General features: G+C 41.0%; 1 protein-coding gene across 3 annotated transcripts in view; it reads right to left on the bottom strand.

Annotated features, from left to right (window-relative positions):
• Positions 1 to 802: 802 nt before the first annotated feature.
• NFKB1 (nuclear factor kappa B subunit 1) overlaps positions 803 to 19,858 on the bottom strand; it is a 58,873-nt gene continuing 39,817 nt past the window's right edge. For 2 of the 3 annotated variants that reach the window (XM_068403658.1, XM_068403657.1), the window contains exons 12-24: positions 17,934 to 18,056; positions 16,779 to 16,868; positions 15,670 to 15,861; positions 13,879 to 14,020; positions 10,502 to 10,616; positions 8,226 to 8,427; positions 6,860 to 7,029; positions 5,906 to 6,008; positions 4,860 to 4,984; positions 3,974 to 4,040; positions 3,474 to 3,646; positions 3,163 to 3,340; positions 803 to 1,610 (exon numbers count right to left, since the gene is read on the bottom strand). In XM_068403658.1, coding sequence (XP_068259759.1) covers positions 1,423 to 1,610; positions 3,163 to 3,340; positions 3,474 to 3,646; positions 3,974 to 4,040; positions 4,860 to 4,984; positions 5,906 to 6,008; positions 6,860 to 7,029; positions 8,226 to 8,427; positions 10,502 to 10,616; positions 13,879 to 14,020; positions 15,670 to 15,861; positions 16,779 to 16,868; positions 17,934 to 18,056 — 1,868 coding nt within the window. In that variant the 3' untranslated portion in view covers positions 803 to 1,422. Of the gene's footprint in view, positions 1,611 to 3,162; positions 3,341 to 3,473; positions 3,647 to 3,973; positions 4,041 to 4,859; positions 4,985 to 5,905; positions 6,009 to 6,859; positions 7,030 to 8,225; positions 8,428 to 10,501; positions 10,617 to 13,878; positions 14,021 to 15,669; positions 15,862 to 16,778; positions 16,869 to 17,933; positions 18,057 to 19,858 lie in introns of those variants that run through there. The other variant, XM_068403659.1, reaches the window with a different exon arrangement.

Below are 19,858 nucleotides of genomic sequence, written 5' to 3'. Positions count from 1 at the left end.
TAACATAGTAATTCAGCTGGATATAAAATTATTTCACAAGTTTTTTTTTCATTACTCATGGTTTAAGTCATTACAGCAACTACTGCTCTAAATGTAACAATTCTCAAGGTTTATCTTGATTCATTTTCTCAGGAGTGATGCCAGGTTACTAAAGACTGAGCTGAGCCAAGAACAACACTGTCCATCTCCATCTTTGTGCCAAGAAAACTGGCTACAAGTGAGTGACAATGGTATGATGCTGCTCATTGCTTTTTTCATTGTGGAATCTGATACCCGTTCTGTATTCATAGTAGGGCCAACGTCTGTAACAGTTACACTCGTCATCTCGGAATTAACATGCAACAAGAAGAAATATTGCTCAGGAACAGTGTTACTAGAGGAGTTTCTAGATAGCCCAAAGAAGAACTGTCTCATCAGATTTCTGCTGAGATGCTGAATAGTTGGTTTCCGTGTAAATGATCCTCTGCTGCCATAATTATAAGAGAATTAAAAGAGACCATGAGTCAGAGGCTTTAGTTCCAAAGCACAGCTGCTCAGCAGTAGCTGATGCTCCTGGTCTCCCCTAATAAAAAATACTTAAGCTTTAAGACAGATGGCTTGCAACCCTTTATTTATTTTAGTACTTGGAAATCAGCATAATCCTGTATCAATGCCTAAAATGATAAATCTTCAATAACTTTGCTTGAAAGATATGTTAAAAATTACAGCAACTGTAGACAAGACATTTCATTTTGGGTTTTTATTATAAAAGTAAAATAAAAATAAGCATTTAAAAAGCACACTTTTTTTTTTTAAGGAACAGGTATAAAAAAAACTATTTACAAATAGGGAAATGCCAAACTTGAAAAATTTCTTGAATAAGAGGCACCAAAGTTAAGTTTAAATACATTATTTGAAATATACAAATTTTTTTTAGGTTCCTTTTCTCTCTGAGTTGTCATTGTGATTAAAGTAATGATTTTTCTCTGCGAGCTATTTTATGAGCTTTTTTTGTGCAACTGTGCTGCAAAAATTATGAAGAGAGCAGCTAGAAACTGTATCCTTTGATTGCTGTGTGTGCCTTACCTCTTTTTATTGAGTCGGTATTATGCATTAACAAGGAGTGACTTTCGTCTATAAAAGAAAATCCTCACAAACCAGAAAAGCTCAGTCAGTCATTCACAGCGTCCGCTCCTGTGTACTAATGTGGCAGCAGAGCCCTGGTTATTGCATATGGCTTGTAAATGATTAAAATCCCATGTACTTGAGGAAGGGAGCAATGGCGAGGAGTCGCATGCTGAAGTCACTGTTGGTTCAGGTTTGTGTGTGGTTCCTCCAGCACGCTTTTGGTTGTGAATTCACTTCCCTCTGGCTGGGATGACACTGATGTAATTTTAAATGTCACATTTGTTCCCGTAACTGCATATTGCTAATTGAATATTACTAGTTGGCTATGTAACTGCTTTGCACTGAACTGTCGTGTCCATAGCCCAAGGGCATTTTGCTAAGCGTTACTGATGACTTGCTGTTCAGAGAGTCTGCATAAGTAAAGCTCAGTTTGCGGAAGGAGGTCTCCACACCACTGTCACACGTGCTTTCGCTGTCTTGAAATCTGCTATTGTAAAGCTCGCCTGAGGGAGAGAGAAAAGGGAGATACGTTATCGTTTGTGTCGCTTTCAGGAAAACCTAAGGAAAGCAAACCAATAGGTTAAAGCTCTTCTATGGGAAAATAACTCTAACTTTAGATATTGTAATAGGAAAAGCTGTGCTGAATGTTTTCAGTTGACCAAAGCATGTGATCTGATGCACTGCTGGCAGAGATCGACTGCAGTTGAAGCTTGGATGGGATGAGAAGCCTGGTGCTCTGCTGACACCAGTGCTGTCCCCGCACTAGTTGGGACTCTGGCCGAGTGTGGTAGTAGCAGGGCAAAAGGTTCTCTTGCTCTCAGATTCATAGGTTCTGTGCAAGTATACAGCTGCAGGATGAGGCTCCTGAAACTTTCTCATGTTATTTCACTTACAGATTTCTTTTTGAGACAAAGACTAGATGGAAATTGTTCAAGTAAGTGAGCCTGAAATACAAAGAAGTCAGCAGCAGCTGTTGTCTGTACAAGACCTACAAAGGAGTGCCTGGCTGCAACAGAACTCTCCCTGAGTTGAAGGTATGATGTGGGTGCAGTGTGACTATAACAGTGGTCAGCATATTAGAGTTCAGTATTATTTTTCTGAACAACTATCTTAAAATAAATGATGTGATGCAGTCCATTTATGTTGCAAAGCAGCAGAGCTCCTCTTACCCTTCCAGATTAATCTAAAGAGGTACTATGTGTACAAGCACATTTTTGGACGGGTGTGAAGGTTCATTCCATGACTGAACAAACAGTTTTCTAGAGAGAAAACTGGCAACAATTAGACCAGGATGGACTTGCCGTGGTGTTTCTTTTTTCTTTCCAGAAATATCTACAGTATTTTCACATAGGGTGTAAGTTTCTACATTAGGGTTTCTCTGTTAGTAGAGTCCCCTGCCCAAAAACACCGTAGGACTCCATGGTTGAAGACGCTCAAAACTCAACTGGACATGACACAGGCAACCTCATGTAACCTTGTATTGGCCCTGCTCTGAGGAGGCAGTTAGACAGCATGACTGCTGGAGGTTCCCTGTAACCTAAACCATCCCCAGTTTCTCCACCTACAGAACATGGGGCCATCTTGGTGTGCCACACATTGTGGAAGGAGAAATTTAATACCAAAGTCTTACTGAGAAGCTTATGAACCCAAAACATTTTTGTTTATCGATATATGAGGGGGGAAAAAAAGTCAAAAGGTAATGGCACTTGTACAGGCCTCGGAGATCATTCCCTAGTTTATCTTTTCAAACTTAGCCCCAGTACATCCAAGGGGATGTAAATGGCAGATGTCTGGTTTTAGAAAATGGAGCCAGTATAGTCAATACTGTAACGCAGGGCTACTGATTCAAATGGTCCATTTTTCCCCTCTCTTCTAGGCCTAGCAAATGTCTACAACGAGAAAGTCCTGCTGCAGTAAAATCTGAAACACATAAGCATCTCAGGAGTTGTGTGTAAGAACTATGCAATCTATCAGCAGTCTGAAGGGGAGGGGGTGGGGAGGAGAATTAAAAAAATGTTTTAAATAAAGCTCTTCATGTTTTGCTGTCACTTTTACCTGTCTGTCCATTTGCAAAGGTGGGTGGTGATGATGATGGAAGAGCTTTTGCTGTATTGTCCTCCTCGTGAGATGGACTTTGTGAGATGGATAGTGCTTTCTGAATGATTTCAATGGCTTCTGTGTGATCCATGTGTCTCAAAGCAGCAATCAACTCTTGAACTGTACCACCAGAAACCTAAGAGAGAAGACAGCAGATGCTCACCATCACCCAGACTCGCTAAAACCAAAGGGCTGTGTGGTCTCACCATGCAGGAGGACAATGTCCTCTACATGTCTGTGTTCTTCATAACTTGTTAAAGCTGCATTACCTCATAGTTATCTAGCAGGGTTTTCGATGGGGAAGGGCTCAACCTGAAGGCGTTATTAAGTATGCCAAGACCCAGTTTTTGTGCTAGAGTGGACCAGTTTTTGTTTGGATCGGGCGCTTCCAATAGTTTGTAAAGCTGCATCTTGGAACTTTCATTCAGCTCTCTCAAACGTCCTGGGGAACAAAGAGATATGTTAGTTTATACAAACCATGCACCAGTTCATTTCTAAGCAGAAACAAAGGCAAATTAAAGAGTATTTTAGTGTCCATCAATCTCAGTCTTTACTAATGTATTGCTGTAATATTGAAATGTACTCCTTTGTGTCCTTGTGACCCACCTCTTAACAGAATCATGCTCATTCTGGGACTGAGGGGGTGGGAGGGTACCTCTTCTCCCTCCCCATTTCAGTTACAAGCTATTGCAGGGCAATGTCTTCTGCAAGTGCACTTTCAGTGCTTGGTTACTAGAGGGATATTGTCAAGTCTTTTTATAGATGTTACCTTGTGTCAGTAAGTTCTCCGAAACCACTGCTGAGTTGTAGGGTTTGCCATTTAATATGTCATACACCTAAGAGAATACATTAAAGTCAATATTTAGCAGAAACCTGGTTCGTGTCCATTATTTGACAAGTCTCAGTACTATAGTATAAAGTCCTAATTCCATCTGTAATTGGGCAACTTTTTCTGTCCCAGGATCAGTATGACTAAAAATACCGTAGAAGACCTGTGCAAAGCTTGAGGGAGAAATCTTGAGAGGTTCATCTCCCTTGCCCTTTAGCTATATCATCTGGCAACTGTTTTCAAGATACAGAAGAAGTCTTTGCAGTATGTGGCAGCAGCAGTGGCTGAGGAGTTATTGCCCGTCTGCAACTAGTAATTTACTCAAAGCCTGGGTTAGATTTTCACCTAAGGCTCCATGTGATTAGAGCTGCTGCCTGCTTGTACCTTGCACTCACATCAAACCGACGGCACGTACTCAGCTGCTGAAGCATGGACCCTGCGGCCAATTGCTGTTTGGGTAGGACACAAAAGTAAAGAACATGCAGCAAAGAAACCCACTAGAGAGCGTCTCACTCTGAATACGGGCCTTCACACACAAGCTGCCCAACCAGCTAAGTACTTTTCCATCTTGGAACTGTAGTGCAACTATTTCAAGAAGTGCCTGGTCATTCCTCTTCAGTAGAAGTAGTCTGTTAAGTGGAGCTTTCTTCCAGTGCTATTTCGTGGTTTGTTTTTTTTTTTTTGGTGGCTGAATTAGTTTAATTTTTGATGGCAAATTAGTACCTTGTCACCACTGAAATCACTGCATATACAGTGAAAGGAGCTGGCTAAGAGAGTTGAACTATCATTAATTATCAAAAAAAAAAAACCAAAACAGACCACATACCTCACAGTTGGCAGCCATATCCAGTGGTGTCGTTCCAGGCACAATTCCTTCATCGTCATCTTCAACATCTTTCACATCATCTAGATCAAACAATGGCTCAAAGTTCTCAACATGAGGATTTGCACCTGTCAAACAAGCGTGCAAAAAAAAATGCCTAAGAAAAGGCTTCAAGTTGCTTTTCAACAGTATTTAAAATAGGTATTCTAAGTTCTGAATGGTAAAGCTGCTAATTTAGCTTCTCACGCTAAATTACATTTTATATTAAGTAAGTCAGGAAATAACTTTAGTTAATAAAGTTACTTAAATGCTGTCCCATCTCTGTATTATGCTACTCCTCTCCATTATAAAGAAGGAAAAAATGACAAGCAGAGCGTTAGGGCCCAAAGAAAGAGCTATGATTACATAAACTGACTTCCAGTCCCATTCTTGGCTCACACAGAGCATAGCATGAATGTGATGAAGCGATGGTGTGGTGCTGCTTTTTATAGTGTCAGAGAAAGTATGAGTATTCTTAAAAGACCAAGCACACAGCCAGAGCACTGGAAGGCTTGTATTTCTGTGTCAAAAGAGAAGAATCAGGTATTAAGGGTCTAAATACAGTTGAAAAAATGTCCACTAAATATTCAAAACTAACTTTTCCCCAGTAATATGAAATAGGAGACACTAACAAGCTCATGTTTCAGTGACCTATTTTATTTGTTTTTAAAGCAGTCCAACACTTATCCCAACTATGTAACAAGGTCTCTCCTCTGCTTCTTTAGCTATAAAAAAACTACGAAAGAAATACTCAAAAACCTTCCAAGAGTGCCCGAGATTTTTTCCTTGACTAACATAATTTGCTTTTTTTAGCCATTAGATGGTGCTAAAGAGTAGCACAGCACCTGAAAGTAGGCCTTGCCTGAGGAAAAACATCCCTCCATGCTTTCAACATCTAATTTCTTCTGCTTATTGAACAACTTCACTGGCAGGTTCTTTTCTGCTTGCAGCCTTCTAACTGGAATTGTCATGGTGAAAGAAAACTCTCCAGCAAATATCTCTTTTCATACCTGCTGCTTTGAGAACTGCTGCCAATTTTGTAGAGCCCCTTCCAGCTGCTATGTGAAGAGGAGTTGACCCATCATATGTAGTGCTGTCCACATCTGCATCACCCTAAGTTTTTATTGAACGACAAAAAGAAAAGTGCTACTCGTCTATACAATACAGCTGTGGAGATTCATGTCTGCATAAACACTGCTGCTGTGCAAACAAGCACCATTCCACGCCTGTTTGTATAAAACCTCTAATCATTGTCTGACAAGGAGCAATCAGAAAGTAACTGCAACTGTCTGCCTGGAGGAACAGATGGTGGTGGTGTGCTCCAGTGTTACAGCAGGAGGCACAGCGTATAAACCCTCAGAGGTCAGGCAGACAAAAGCCACTTTGCATGCCAGGTAATAGTTCTGCTATCCGATCACCCGCAGCGGCTGGAGTCTGAACTGGTGCGCACAGAAGTCTGCCTTCCTGCTGCTCTTCAGGAGAGCAGGTAGGCTGGTGTCACGTCCGCACATGCATACTGAGGAGGGCCACTGCGGCCAGCTGTGGGTGTGTACAATTAAGCACGCTAGGATCAAGATGTTAAAGAAACAAGACAAATATTTATAGATACACACAACTATCTGTGCACATCTGTACACACATTCCACTTCACACAGACGAAGCGATTAACTTGTTCACGAGCAGTTTCATTGGTTGCGGGGATTACTCAGTGCAAATCAAACAGGCATATGTGGTCAGGTCAGGGTCACAAACTAAATTCCTCAACTGGGCAAAAGGTTCACCAGCAGTGCTGAACAAGGAATAATGAATAACGGTAGCAATAATTTTGCCATTATACCAATTTAAGTAATGAAGTCAATAAACAGGAAAACCCCTTACTTCTGTTCCTCTGAACACTTAAGGATTTTCAAGAGTTGTTAAATATATAAGTGAAAAGACCTGTGGGAACGAAATCCTGCCCTTACCTCAAGCAGAAGGCAGGCTGCCAAAGGGATGTTCTCTTGTTCAACAGCGAAATGCAATGCAGTTCGTCCAGATTTTTGTTCCTGAGCATTGACGTTCACTCCAGCAGCAATCAGCTGTTTGAGGCAGGACATGCTATTAGCCATCACCACCATGTGAATTGCAGTAAGACCTACACAAAACAAAACCAATCCGTCATGTGCATTAATATTTGAAAAAGACAGAAGCGTCAGAGTAATGAGTTTTGAAGTGGCCACATCTATGAGAATTGTAAAATGAGAGTTCCTGTAGTTATCTATCTGAGCAAAGGGACTTATTTTACCTGCTTATACACTAAAAGATGGTGTTAATAAAAATGTTCTTTGTGCATAAATTGAAACTAGTTGTGTTATTGATGGGGAGTCACAGCCATACAAAAAAAAAAAAAAGGAAATCAGCAGATTACAAGGTGGAACAGAAGGCAGGAAGTAAAGAGCTCACCTAGATCATCTCTCTGCCTCAAAGGAGAGTAGCCTTAGAAAGAAAGTCTGCATCTTGGTACTAAACAGGTAGGTACCCTGCACTGGCCCCACCTGCTATCGAACACCTCTTCCAGAAACAGTCAGGGGAACAATTGGTATATTTTAGTATTATCCTCCTGTAAGGTCACACTGCCCTTATCACCTCACAGTTACATGCACCAGCTCAAAAAGAGAGCAATAAAGCCTTGTATTTAAAAAAACAAAACAAAACAAAACAAAAAAAACCCAACCCCAAACCAACCAAACAAAAAGCCCCTTCTGTCTGAGGAACTTAGCACAGTTTTTTGAATCCCATAATGACATTTTTAGGTCAGACATTCTAAATTACTAGAGCAGGAGTACTAAATTCAAATGACCTGTGTCACTGAAAAATGGGAGAATTGTGTCTTTGTGGTTATTTTATAGGCTCTAATTCTGTATGGTCACGAAGTACCAGATATAAAACTTGACACTGGTCCACAAATTACTTTTGAGGGATTTAATTCACTAGAGAGGAGGACGAAACATTTTCTTCTGGGGGGGCATTTTTTTTAAAAAAACAGTGTTCACATAAGGTTTCTCAGGAGGAACACAGTGCTTGAAGTATTGTGAGATTAAAGAGAATATACAGTAACAAAAATTCAAATCCATACTGTGTCACGTGGCCATTACCAATCTTTATGTTCTGTATAACCAGAAAACCTAAACGTTCTCTCATCTGTGACTGCAGGCATATAAAAGCCAAGGACAGTGTATGCACAGTGGGGAATGATGATACCTCCAAGGTCTGTATCTGCCTGTGTAGGCAGGAATTGTGGTGTGCTTGTCCAGTAGGTAAGCGTAAAATACAGCCATTATCTTTCCATACCTTCACCATTAGAAAGGTCGACCATCGGAGCTATCTTCTTATGCTTGAGGAGTAGACTCAAAATCTTGTCGTCGCCTTCAGTAGCAGCTAAATGTAAGACAGAATTACCATGGCGATCCAGGAGGCTGACATCTGCTCCAGCCTTCAGCAAGTCTTCTACCACCTCTGCCTGCTTCGTGATTACTGCCAGGTGCAAGGGGGTCTAGAAGGGACAGAGAAGATGAGCAAGCCATGAGAAGATGAGCAACTGCTACACCACTCTACAGAAATCTCTTACACCCATAAAAGCTCCTAATGTGAGAAGACGTTACCCCAAAGTTAACAGAAATGAAAAGCTTGTGTACTTGTACGTTTTTTTTCTACTGCGTCCTACAAGCAGCGTTTCTACTTAGTGGAAATAAAAGCTGCCTTGCCAGTGTCTGCAGTGGGAGTTCAGGAGGAACAAAGACGTTACCTACTCTATAAGCCATGGCACTGACCTGGCTATTTGAGCGTCGCAGTGCAAGGGACTTGGGAAATGAGCTAATCCCCGTGCCCCCCAGACACTGTAACCCTGCTTCCAGCTGCTCCATAGCCACGTTCACGCCACAGAGGGAGCAGCTTTCCAGGGCCTGCTCAAATCTGCCTTTGGCACTGAACCATGCTCTAATTTTGCTCCTGAATAAAGAGGTTCGCAGCCATGGGCTTCGGATTTCCTTATCCCTCAAAATGACTGCATAGAAAAGAAGAAAATCTTGCAGTTCTGTGCATTTGTCAAAGCGCAGAACAACTCTGCATTTAGGCAGCGCATGTCTAGCTAGCTGATTCTACTGGCATGTTCTCCATTTTTGTGCAAAGACACCTGCAGAACCGAGAGGCTCTCAGGCCAAGAGGTTTCCAGTATTTCCAACAAAGGTTGATTGTATACTGCGTTCTTGACAGCCTTGCCAGTGAGCAGCATCATGTAGAACATACTCAGAAATGTATGTATTTAAACAGGCATTCCAGTAAGGTTTGGGAAACCGTATTTCCAACACTAGAATAATCTAAAAATGGCACAAGATTCCATCTCTGTATCATTGTCCTTGTACTAACAGAGGACTACAAAAAAAGTCTAACTAACTCCAGCTCTGTACAGTAAGCTTGTGTTTGTCAATAGATTTGCCAACATATTTGCAATTAATTACTGAATCTATAGGGTACGTGTACAATTCAGCTTTCAGAATACCTGTACAGAAGGAAAATTCTAGCCCAAGCCTACATTCCCTCCCACCACTGGCTTAAGGTTGAAGGCAGGAATAGCTGTAGAGGTCCTGGTAGATTTATTTCTTGTGTGGAGCACAGCTTTGCTTCCTGTTTCTGTTAAACGGAGGGCACACAATTCAATTCAGAATCTTCTGCTTGCTTTCATCAGCCTCCACATTTCAAACTTGCTTTATGTGGACATAAAAATGAAATGTGAAAGAGAACAAATAAGTCAAAATAAACCCTCTGGGACTATCTATGTAGAATACAATCCTGCCTTTACTGTTCACAGCAAAAGAAACGACATGAATGTCAGAGTGCTGCCACGTAACGTCCAGCTGGTTACCTTTGGGACAACCGAATGGTGCGCACAATTGAAAAGAGATTCTTTTCCAGGCAGGTTTTCACAGCTCTTTTTAAAGCCTGACTGAGTTACAATAGAAAAAGTTCAGACTCTGTCATAGATGAAGTTGAGGAGACAGAATCGTGCCTACTAGGTAAGAGACATGGGGATGGGTTTTTTTTTTCTTTTGCTATAAAGTGAATCTAGAAATGAAAGGGACATCTCGGTGCTCATGTGATGGGCACAAATACCATCTGGGCTACAGGAAGGGCATAGTTTGTTACAGCTTCCACGTGCCTACAGATAACTCATGACGCAGCAACTGACTCACGATCCTGAGTTATCCTATGTTAGAAAGGTCGGAAGTGCCCAGAGGTGGCAGACTACAGTCTATACTGCTAGTTTAATAACAGAGAAGCCAAATAATGAAGACACGAACTGAAGAATTTCGTATTTTCAGCCTGTTCTACAATTAACCCATGGAGATGTTTCTGTTAACATCAAGGGGACTTGTGAACTAAAACAGGGGAAACACACTCTTGCTCCTCCACCGCCTTACAATATGTCATTGTGTCTCTGAACTTGTTTGCATTACAGTCTGATCTGGGCTCATTCCAACGAATAGAAGAAAAATAAGACAGTAAGTTCTGCAATTTCTTTTTTTGCTGGCTGAACAATCAACAACAGGTATACTACCACAACTGCCCACCTGATAAAGGTCGTTTCTCATGTTAATGATGTCATTATAATTCAAATCCGGTATCACTTTCAAGAGGTTTTTCACCAGCTCAGTATGAAGGTGGATAATTGCTAAATGAAGGACACTGAAACAAATGAAAAACAGATTAAAAAATTCACACTATTTTCAAATTTATTATAAAAATGTTAAGGTTTTGCTGTAGATCTGATTGAATTCTAACTGATATAAACACTTGACTATTAGAGGTCATGATTTCAGCACTAAATATCAGCCCCTAAAATGAATCCCAACATTAAAAAAAACTAGTCAGAAGGTAACTGTGTTTAACCCTTCAATAACAAAAGCAGACTCGGGATGGCTTTTGCTGGTCCTGAGCATAACTTACCTACGAGTCTAATAAATACAAACTTTGTAGCACAAAAGAATTGTTTCAGAACTTGTCTGAAATCCCCAGATTCTTCACTGGCTTGTTTTTTTCATGTTCTGAATTATGCAGCACACGAACACCTCTTACTGTGAAAATCTTCCTTCAGAATTTCCACAGGCCTCTCTGCCACCAAAGCAGATTTTCCCTTGGGGGTTTCCCCAGATCTGTGGGTTTTTCTTTTCTTCGTTTTCAAACAGAAAAATGACTGAGGACTCAGACCTGGTGACTAACAGCCACAGGATTTGCAGCAGTGGCCACAGACGTCATGCCAAAGGAAAAACCTGTTTTGGGACAAGAGCGACTCTGCATGGCAAGACACTTCACTTCTAGCAGGTTAATGCAACGGCCTTTCCCGTGCTCTTCTCCAGAGCCAGGTCCTTCACCACCAGCCAGAGCCGCTGTACTTGCAAAAGGACACCAGGAAAAAAGCAGGTTGTGAATCCCATCACCCCTCTCCAACAGAGCTCCATGTATCTTGTTCCCTTGAGACTTCATTTCAAAGTCATGCCCTTTGTTTTGAAACGTAACTTGCCAAGCTCTCCCTTAACAGATGCTGGCCAACTTCTAGACTCATCTTTTTACCATATTGCTGCTCACACACAATATCAACACCAGACATGTGGTGCGTTTGTTATGCTGCTCCAGAAATACCTGAACTCGCTCAGATCTACACTTTCATCAGAAAAAGAAGTTCCTTGCCATTTGGGGTGTAGAGTCATCTCGAAATTGAGACTGAGAGCACTCAAAAACAGAAGATATTTTAAAAAGGAAAAAAAAATTATTTCTAAACCAAACTCACCCTCGAAGGGCCTGTTTTATTGGTTCTGGACCCTGCCATAGGCAGTACCGTGGCACTTTCCCTGCTTCAACTCTCCTGTGCTGTTCAAACAGTCCCACCACTATGGTAAAAGACCTGTTCCTCTGCTCTCTGGTAGATGCTTCTTATTATGCTCTATCATGCTGACACTTTATTTCCAAATCTCACTTCAGAAACAAATTTGCTCCTCTCTTGTCTTTAATTCTCTTTCCTGTAGTAAGTATTTTAATTTTACCCTGCCCCTACACATGACGCTGTAAAGACACGCTGACTAGACCATGAAAGGGCAGTCAATTCCATTTCTTAAAACAGTTCTACATCAAAAAATGCGTTTTGGCACCGCGGTTCCGGCCGGCACAGTGCTGTGATACCATCAGGCTTCTGGAGGGCGGTGGTACCAGTATAAATGAAGTAAAAGCTGGTGTTACCAAGTGCCCACTGTAAATATACACTAATCACAGATTAACACAGTTTGTCTCAAAGCCATAAAACACAACACAGGGTCCCATTAAAGGTATTCTCAATCCCTACCTACTACTTTGATGAAAGATGAGCAAAATTGTTGACAGCAACATTTCTTTAAAGGCTTAAGCAAAAATTTTATAGTTTTTGCCATATAATTTTAATGATTAAAGTGAAAATCCGGGAAATTGATTTATGATTTTTGAATTTTTTTTTTAATCAGCTCCTGCAACAGAGCTGGAAGACAGTCACCAAAACTTTGTTTTGTTAAAGAGTTGCAGAGTAATTTAGATGCATTACATGCTCACAGACTAAAATCCATCCCGGGAGAAAGGCGACATGAGCTTGAGCCTCACATACTTGCAGGTACTTCTTGATTCAGGAAGAAAACAACTACTGACCATCATTCTGAAATATATTTTGACTTTGTTGAAATGTCCTGCAAGTCCAAATATGAGGGGCACCTTACTGATATTTAAATGCAGGTCCTACTTGCTCAATACTCCTCTAGCCCAGCTTTTTTTTTCTTTTAAACACAGAAGCTGTATTGTCCAAAGTACTAGCAGATTTTGTTGCCAGCTCCTCCCTCATTCATATTCCTGCCTTCCTCAAAGCAGACATTAGGTTGCCAATTGGAAAGCAAAGCAAGTAAATCGCTATCTCTGATTTTGCAGTCCTTTATCAGTAATCTGAGACCTATTTTCACTGAAAGTGAAGTGAAAGCAGTAGCCTCTCACAGAGTAATCGAACAGTGGGACACCATGTCTCAGTTACTTGTGATTTTCCATCTAGCTAGACACCTTAAGGCTTCCATGGCTTCTACTGCACAAAATACTGTGATTTAAGGAAACAGAAGTGATTGCACAAGGCCTGCCCAAAGCCTGCCAGCTAAAAAGTGAGGATGTGATAATGTCACTTGCTTATTCAAGAGATTATCTTTGCATGTGTTCAGTCACTTCCGCTGAATTAGCTTTTAAACAACTGCTCATCATCAGTTCCTCACTGTATTTCTGAGTCCCATAGAATCTGCATAGCTGTAGAGGAGCAAAATGGATTTCTACTCCAGCTCACACTATTGAAAGACTGATAAGCAAATAGCAGCAGCCAAGCCTGCCACAAACATCCGTGCAATCTCTTGGAAGACAACAATACAGTAGAGATGTAAGCAAGAGCAAAATACCATACTCTGGGAAAAACTTAGTGTGGGAGACAAACAGCACAGACCCTCCAGCTATTATTTCTATATCTCCTGGTGCACCTGCAACTTAAAGCTTCCTATGAAGACTTAAGGACTTGCATGGAACAAAAAGCAGGGAGCTCTCCGCCAGCACAAAGCTGAGGATCCCCATCACCTGTGTATCATGATGCAAGCGTAGCGCTTCACGGCCAGTCAAGACTTTAAAAGGCAAACAAACTCACAACATGCTCAACACACCCTGAATGACCAGATTACTTTCTGACAGGTGAACTTTGTGGTGTGAGGGACTTTTCTGCAAATGCAACAAAAATGTCTAAATCGCAGCTGTACCTCTCCCAAACAGCACAACGGAGAATGATATTTATTTGATTAGAGCAGTGCTGTAATCCACGACTGGTGCCTGCAGGGGACAGAACAAATTGACCACACCATTCTGCCACCAAAAAGATAACTTTCAACCCAGTAAGTATAGGCCAACTTACTTGTCTCCATTATCATCCTGGACAACAGTGAGATGGCGCTGAGCAGCCAACAGCATCTTCACATCTCCAGTAACAGCATAATCAAAGAGAGCATTGCAGTGACGCTTGGCAACCTGCATGGCCTTCTCCAGGAACAGACCATCTGCAACATAAAAGTTTTGTCTTCATCAGTTCGGTTGTCTTCCTCGCAACACCACCTTCTGTTAACAGGCATTTGTGCTGCCAAAGAAATGCGAAGTGCAGACCACCAAGCATTATTTACTGATTCACTGAGACAGGTTGCTAATTACTCCTGAGAGGTAAGTAGAGGGAATGAGTCCCTTGGAAGAAAAACATGGTGTATGTTGAGCGTTCAGGCAGCAGGAATCCCGTGAGGTCAAACTCTGGGAGCTACCTTTAGTTTGAGTGGTACCAAATTAATTGCATTGATGCGCACTTGTGTGTAAGGAGACAAAAGGAGCAGGAACTTGAATTTGCTTAGATACAAGCGACATCTAAGGACTCTTGTCCATAGACCACTTAAAAGAACCTCCCATGCAGTTCTGAGTAGTTTAGACTTGAGGAAACTGAGGCACAAGAAGCCTAAGCGACCTGTCAAATATTGCAGAGAAACTCATAGAAATGCTATGGAATAAATGGAGAACTTTGTGCCCCCTTCTCTGACTCAAACCATGCAGTCTCTCCTGCTTTACATCAGCAGCACAGAGGGTCTCTTCACCTGTTTAAAACATTCCAATGCTTACAATGCTTAGTATCTGTAGTATCCTAATTTTAGATTTATAAAATGTACAACCACTGAGATTTCAAAAAGCAGAATTTTTCATGATGGGGAGGCAAAAGGAAGAAAGGGGAAGAAACAAACTCATTCGTGGAAAAGTGTCACTCTAGCTGCTGTGTCAATACCTCTGTGGTTCTGTATCAGCAAGAAACCAGTGAAAATTAAACAGATGAACTTTCAAACCAGTCATCATTCTGGGAAGCAGTATAATCTGAAACCAGCCTGTATTCTGAACAGTTTCATGTTTCTATAAAACCTTGTAAGGTTAGAAATTACTAGCAGCAAACAAGTAAAACAGGCTTGTCATTTAAAGCACACATAGAGAGAGAATACCCAGGATTTCCAGCTACAGAAGTCTTGCTGTCTGGGAAAGGGTGATTCGTAGTCTTCATATATTTTACAACTCTACTGCTAAACCATTTCTACCGACTACTCTTGCCTTTCTCCTGTTTTGTTCACCAGTTTGATGTATAAGACTTTGCTACCCAACAGTGTTATTTTACTGTGTATTTGTCACAGGGGAACAGATACATCTAAATTTTAAATTCAAACCTTTAACACTACTTTGCATGCAATTTAACAGTAGAATTGCAGGGAAGAACTACTGCAACAATCAGGCCAACGTCCATTTACTCATCCATTAAAGCCTATCAAATCTCAAAAGTCAAGTCAACTGCTGAACTGTATTCCATGTACCTTCACTGCTTTCAGTGTTCCTCATACAGGTTTATTATAAAGCAGTGTCACATGTGCTCAGCAGCCTAAGCCATCTCTTGCATGACAAGCAGAAGTTCAGTTACCCAGTGGCAGTACAAAGGTGGAAGATTATCTACAGAATGATGTAAGGGGAAGGATCTTAGATCTGGAGGAATGGAATCCCCCGTTTCCTCCAGGAGGCATTATCGTATTTTGAAAACAGCAAGCACACGTTTATGGAATTTCCAGGCCTTTAGCACCAGCTTAGCCAATACTGCAGTTTGATCTACCCTAAATACATTCACTGGTTCACTTACCCTGCCACCTCCAATCTGCTTCATTTACTTCAGTTTTACAGGAAGAAGCATCTTCCTCCTTCTCATTATCACCAGAGATTCTGCACTCATTCCTCTCCATAGTTTCCGCTTTCACATCATGTTTCATGTCCCATTTGTCACTTTGTTTATCATCAGAGCTCTTCCCATCTTGTTCAGCTGTGTTTGATAGTCCTTCAAACAAAAATTAATATCATTAGTGTCCAATGCTGTTTCTTTTTTATGCAAGTGATAAAGCTCAACTAGCCATAACCAAACCCTAAAGAACTCAATACAAAAATTTACTGACAGAAGTGTTATCATTAAACACTCATGAATCTTAAAACTCCAGATGCCAACATGCATGGACACACACAGCATTGTAACTTGCTCTAAAGTGATGTTATGTTTTTGACAGCCTCTGCTTTAAAGATAAACTTCTATATATAACAACAGCTATACTTCTCTTTCTATGGTACAAGAATGCAAGTCTCAAGTATTCGCAGGAAATCTAGCAGAATTATTCAGATTTACTTCTGGTTTTCTGACAGCAGATTCATCCCTGAGACTTTGGAAATAACTACAGAGTATTCACCGTGTAGATTTGAAATGGCTTCCCTATTTTAGGAAGCCAAGAATGCCCATATTATTAACTTAATCTTTTCTATTCACTTTCATACTATTTTTCTGGGCTACTGCGGAGTACCAGACTCTGGCAACAAAGGAAAATACCTTTTCTCTGGTCTAGTCCTTGGGTCACCTGTAATCAGCACGTTCAAGCAAGCGAAAGGGCTGTTGCTTGAAATATACACTGAATACAGAAGGACATGGAAGAGTTTTGGTGACTGCTTCTCAGGAGTTAGCAGCAAAAAGGAACATGCATACAGCTTTTAAGGTAGACTTGGAGAGAATTAAAGAGAAGCAGGGCAGTATAATCTACACAAATCCCTCTGCTGCCAGAGGTTCTAGAAAAGAGGCTGATTCTAGGTAAAAAACAGCCCTCCCCAACGCGCTTAGCTAGACCTGCATGACACTTCAGCTCATACTGTAGAAGAAGATAGAGATGGTCAAACCCAATTCAACTGTTGCAAGAATGACATTTTTACTGTTACCGTGTTTCATTCCAGCATTGGATTTCGTTGTGCCAGGGTGGAAATGCATCCCTCCAAAAGCAGAGTATCCATATGAAGGATAACTGAACCCTAAAAAAAGGAAAAAGATGAAGAAATAATAGAATTACACCCTAAAGCAATGAAAACACAATCTGGAAGAACACTGAACCTAAAGAACTGAAATTTTGTTTTCTACATACTTCTGCTTTATTCCATATGATTAAAACAGATTTTCCAGACGGAAGGTGAACTCTCCCTGACCCCTTCCAAAATCCAAAGAAATTCTAGATGGTTGACTAGTGACACTCTCTATCCCAACATCCATAAGGCCACACAGATATATTATCACTAGTATGCTTCATCTAAAACTCAACTGACACTTCACAGGCTACCTCTATGCTTTCGAATCTCTGTGATTACAACAGATTTGTGTTCTGGTGTTATGTTATAGATGTGCTGCTAGCAATGCATGCAACAATTTGAAAACTGCTGCTCTGTCCCCTGCTCTAAAAAAAGGGTTGCAAAGGTACTGTGGTTCAGATGATGTCTGCTGATCTACAGGTTTTTAATGCTCTGCTGCAAGAATCAAAGCAATGCTCTTAGGATCCTGCATCTCAGGTATGCTCTGGCTTCAAAAGATAGAGCACAGTAGAAAATCTACTAAATAGATCTCAAATTTTTTAATAGTTCTTTGCATTGACAGGGTTAATTTGCCAAATTTCACTTCTGGTCCCAGAAATAATTAAGAACCTTTTTAATTTTAAGCATCCAAGATGGTACTTAGCTGAGCCACCTCATGAATTTCAGTGCCTTCGCGGCCCTAAGAAGCAACAAAGCTACAGTATGATGGATTCCTGACTCAGACTCCCTCAACTAGAAGGGGTTATCTGTGACTTAAAGTTTCAAGGAAGAGGGGAAAAAAAAAAGTCACCACGAGCCTTATAACGAAGTACGAAGGCAAAGGAGCTGAAGAAATATTTAGAAAACAAGGAGATGTTTGACTGAAATGAGTAACACTGGTACAGACAGTAGAGTCAGGTCTTATCTACCTAGAAGGAGATGAAAGTCTCATCACATTTTAAAAATCCAAATAAACATCTGTCCTGCTCTCAAAGTAGAACTCTGTCCCCTCTTCGCCCAAAGCTGCTGCCTTACCAGAGCCAGCACCGCCACCTCCCCCTCCATACATGCCACCGCCTCCTGCACCACTGCCTCCACCATAGCCATCAGAGAAGTTTGGCATGAGCTTCTGTCGTTTCCTTTGCACTTCTTCTTTATCTGGGTTAGAAGGAATAGACGGGATAAGGAGTCACTGTTACTGCTGGCCACGCGCAGAACAGGATGTGCATACAGAAAGCATTACTGAAGTTTACTGGTTTATAAAGGAAAATGCAGAGTGCTGTAGAAGAGTCAACTCTTCCAGCTCCAAATAACAGAACAACTTTGTATGTACTGGAGCAGTGAGAATACCTGCGAGAAACAAGCCAGTGCCAAGTCCACAGCCAGACCAAGAGCATCGCTCTGGCCCACATGGTCTCTTCAGTTATGTCAAGCGTGCTCAGACTGGGAGGGAAACTGTAGAGATGTAGAGATGTCTTAGGGGGCTCAGAGTTTCTTTCAAAAGTGTCTCATGTACTCAGAGCCCTGGAAATCAGTGGTCCCCAAATTCTTCTATGTCTAAGCCAAGTCATAAACCAGCACAAGTGCCTCAAACCACAAACTTGCTCAAGAAAATTTGCCTTTGGGGAATATAAGCACAGGCTCCTCTGCTAAGCAAATCTACTTCAGAAATGGAACCTTATCAAAGGGTCAGCAAATCACAATGCACTCTGATTTCCAACAGTGCAGAGTACCTGCAGTGCTCTTTGAACTTTGTTTAAGGGTAAGGATGGTAAGAAATGGTGAAAACAACATTTGCTTGAAATGATTTACTTAAAATATCAGAAAAGCCACCAGAATAAAGATAGCTTATTTTCAGGCAGGGCATAATACTGTCAAACCATGCTGAGCAGCAGTAGGAAAAAAGCCTAAATATTTTACAGTTTAAGTACAAAATACTTAGCCCCCCTGGAAAGCAAAACACAAAGATTTAAAAGAAGTATCCCAGTGACTGGGGAAAGTGAAGATGTCATGACAAGAGCTACAAAAACAGGGACAACAAACATTACAGGGGTTAAAATCCAGCAGAACTGCTGAGGAAAGAACAAAATACCCTTTCTTCATTAAATGACCTAGTAGTTTTCAACAGCCATATGACAAAAAGAAATTTCATGCACAGGCACATCAGTCAGTGCATCAAATGAGATAGCTGAGTACATGAAACAGTGTACTGAAAAGTACAAATGCATTATTTCCAGGCATACATGATCTTTAAGTATGTATGCATGCATGCACCAGGCATACTCACACTGATGAGGAGAAAAAACTCTAGAGAGCAATCTAGTCAGAGAAACAAACAAAAAATCCACATAACACGTCTAAGTTTGTGTGAACACTTGCAACGAGGAAAAAAAAACAGTCCCTAAATCGTAATTTCATGATTTGGTTGTGTAGGGGATCATAAAATGCATATAACAACGTTGAATGAATTTTACTCAAATCTGGCAACTTTGCTCTGCAGTTGCACACTTCACTTTCCCTAAAGCTTCTGCAAGTGATTCCTGAAATCATTACCGATACAAAATCCTCTAGCAGCTCTGGAAGTTTTTGTGAACGCACGCTTTCTGCTATTTTATTGTAATAGGCGTAAAGTATGTTCACTTGGACATCGACCACCACCCCTCCCTCCTCAGCTGTCCTTAGTCCATTACCACTGATGCACACATATTTTAGAGAGTTTGACAGGGTATTGATTTCCACAGGGCTCTAAGCCAAGCACTGAAAACATCTAAGATTAGGACTGAGTAGTGTAACCTGCAGGCAGGTAAACTGTGAAGCAGAAAGATTATTGTCTTACTACAAGGAAACACCAATTCTGACTTGGGCCTCAAGGTATTTCCATATCATTAACAGTATTAACATTTAAAACCATGATTACTGCTGCCATTCACGTCAAACATTTCAAATCTAGTCTTTAAAGG

The sequence above is a fragment of the Nyctibius grandis genome, chromosome 6, assembly GCF_013368605.1.
Source record: "Nyctibius grandis isolate bNycGra1 chromosome 6, bNycGra1.pri, whole genome shotgun sequence".
NCBI classification, from domain to species: Eukaryota; Metazoa; Chordata; class Aves; order Nyctibiiformes; family Nyctibiidae; genus Nyctibius; species Nyctibius grandis.
Note: the sequence above shows the minus strand (reverse complement) of the source record. Positions and strands in the feature narration are given on the sequence as shown.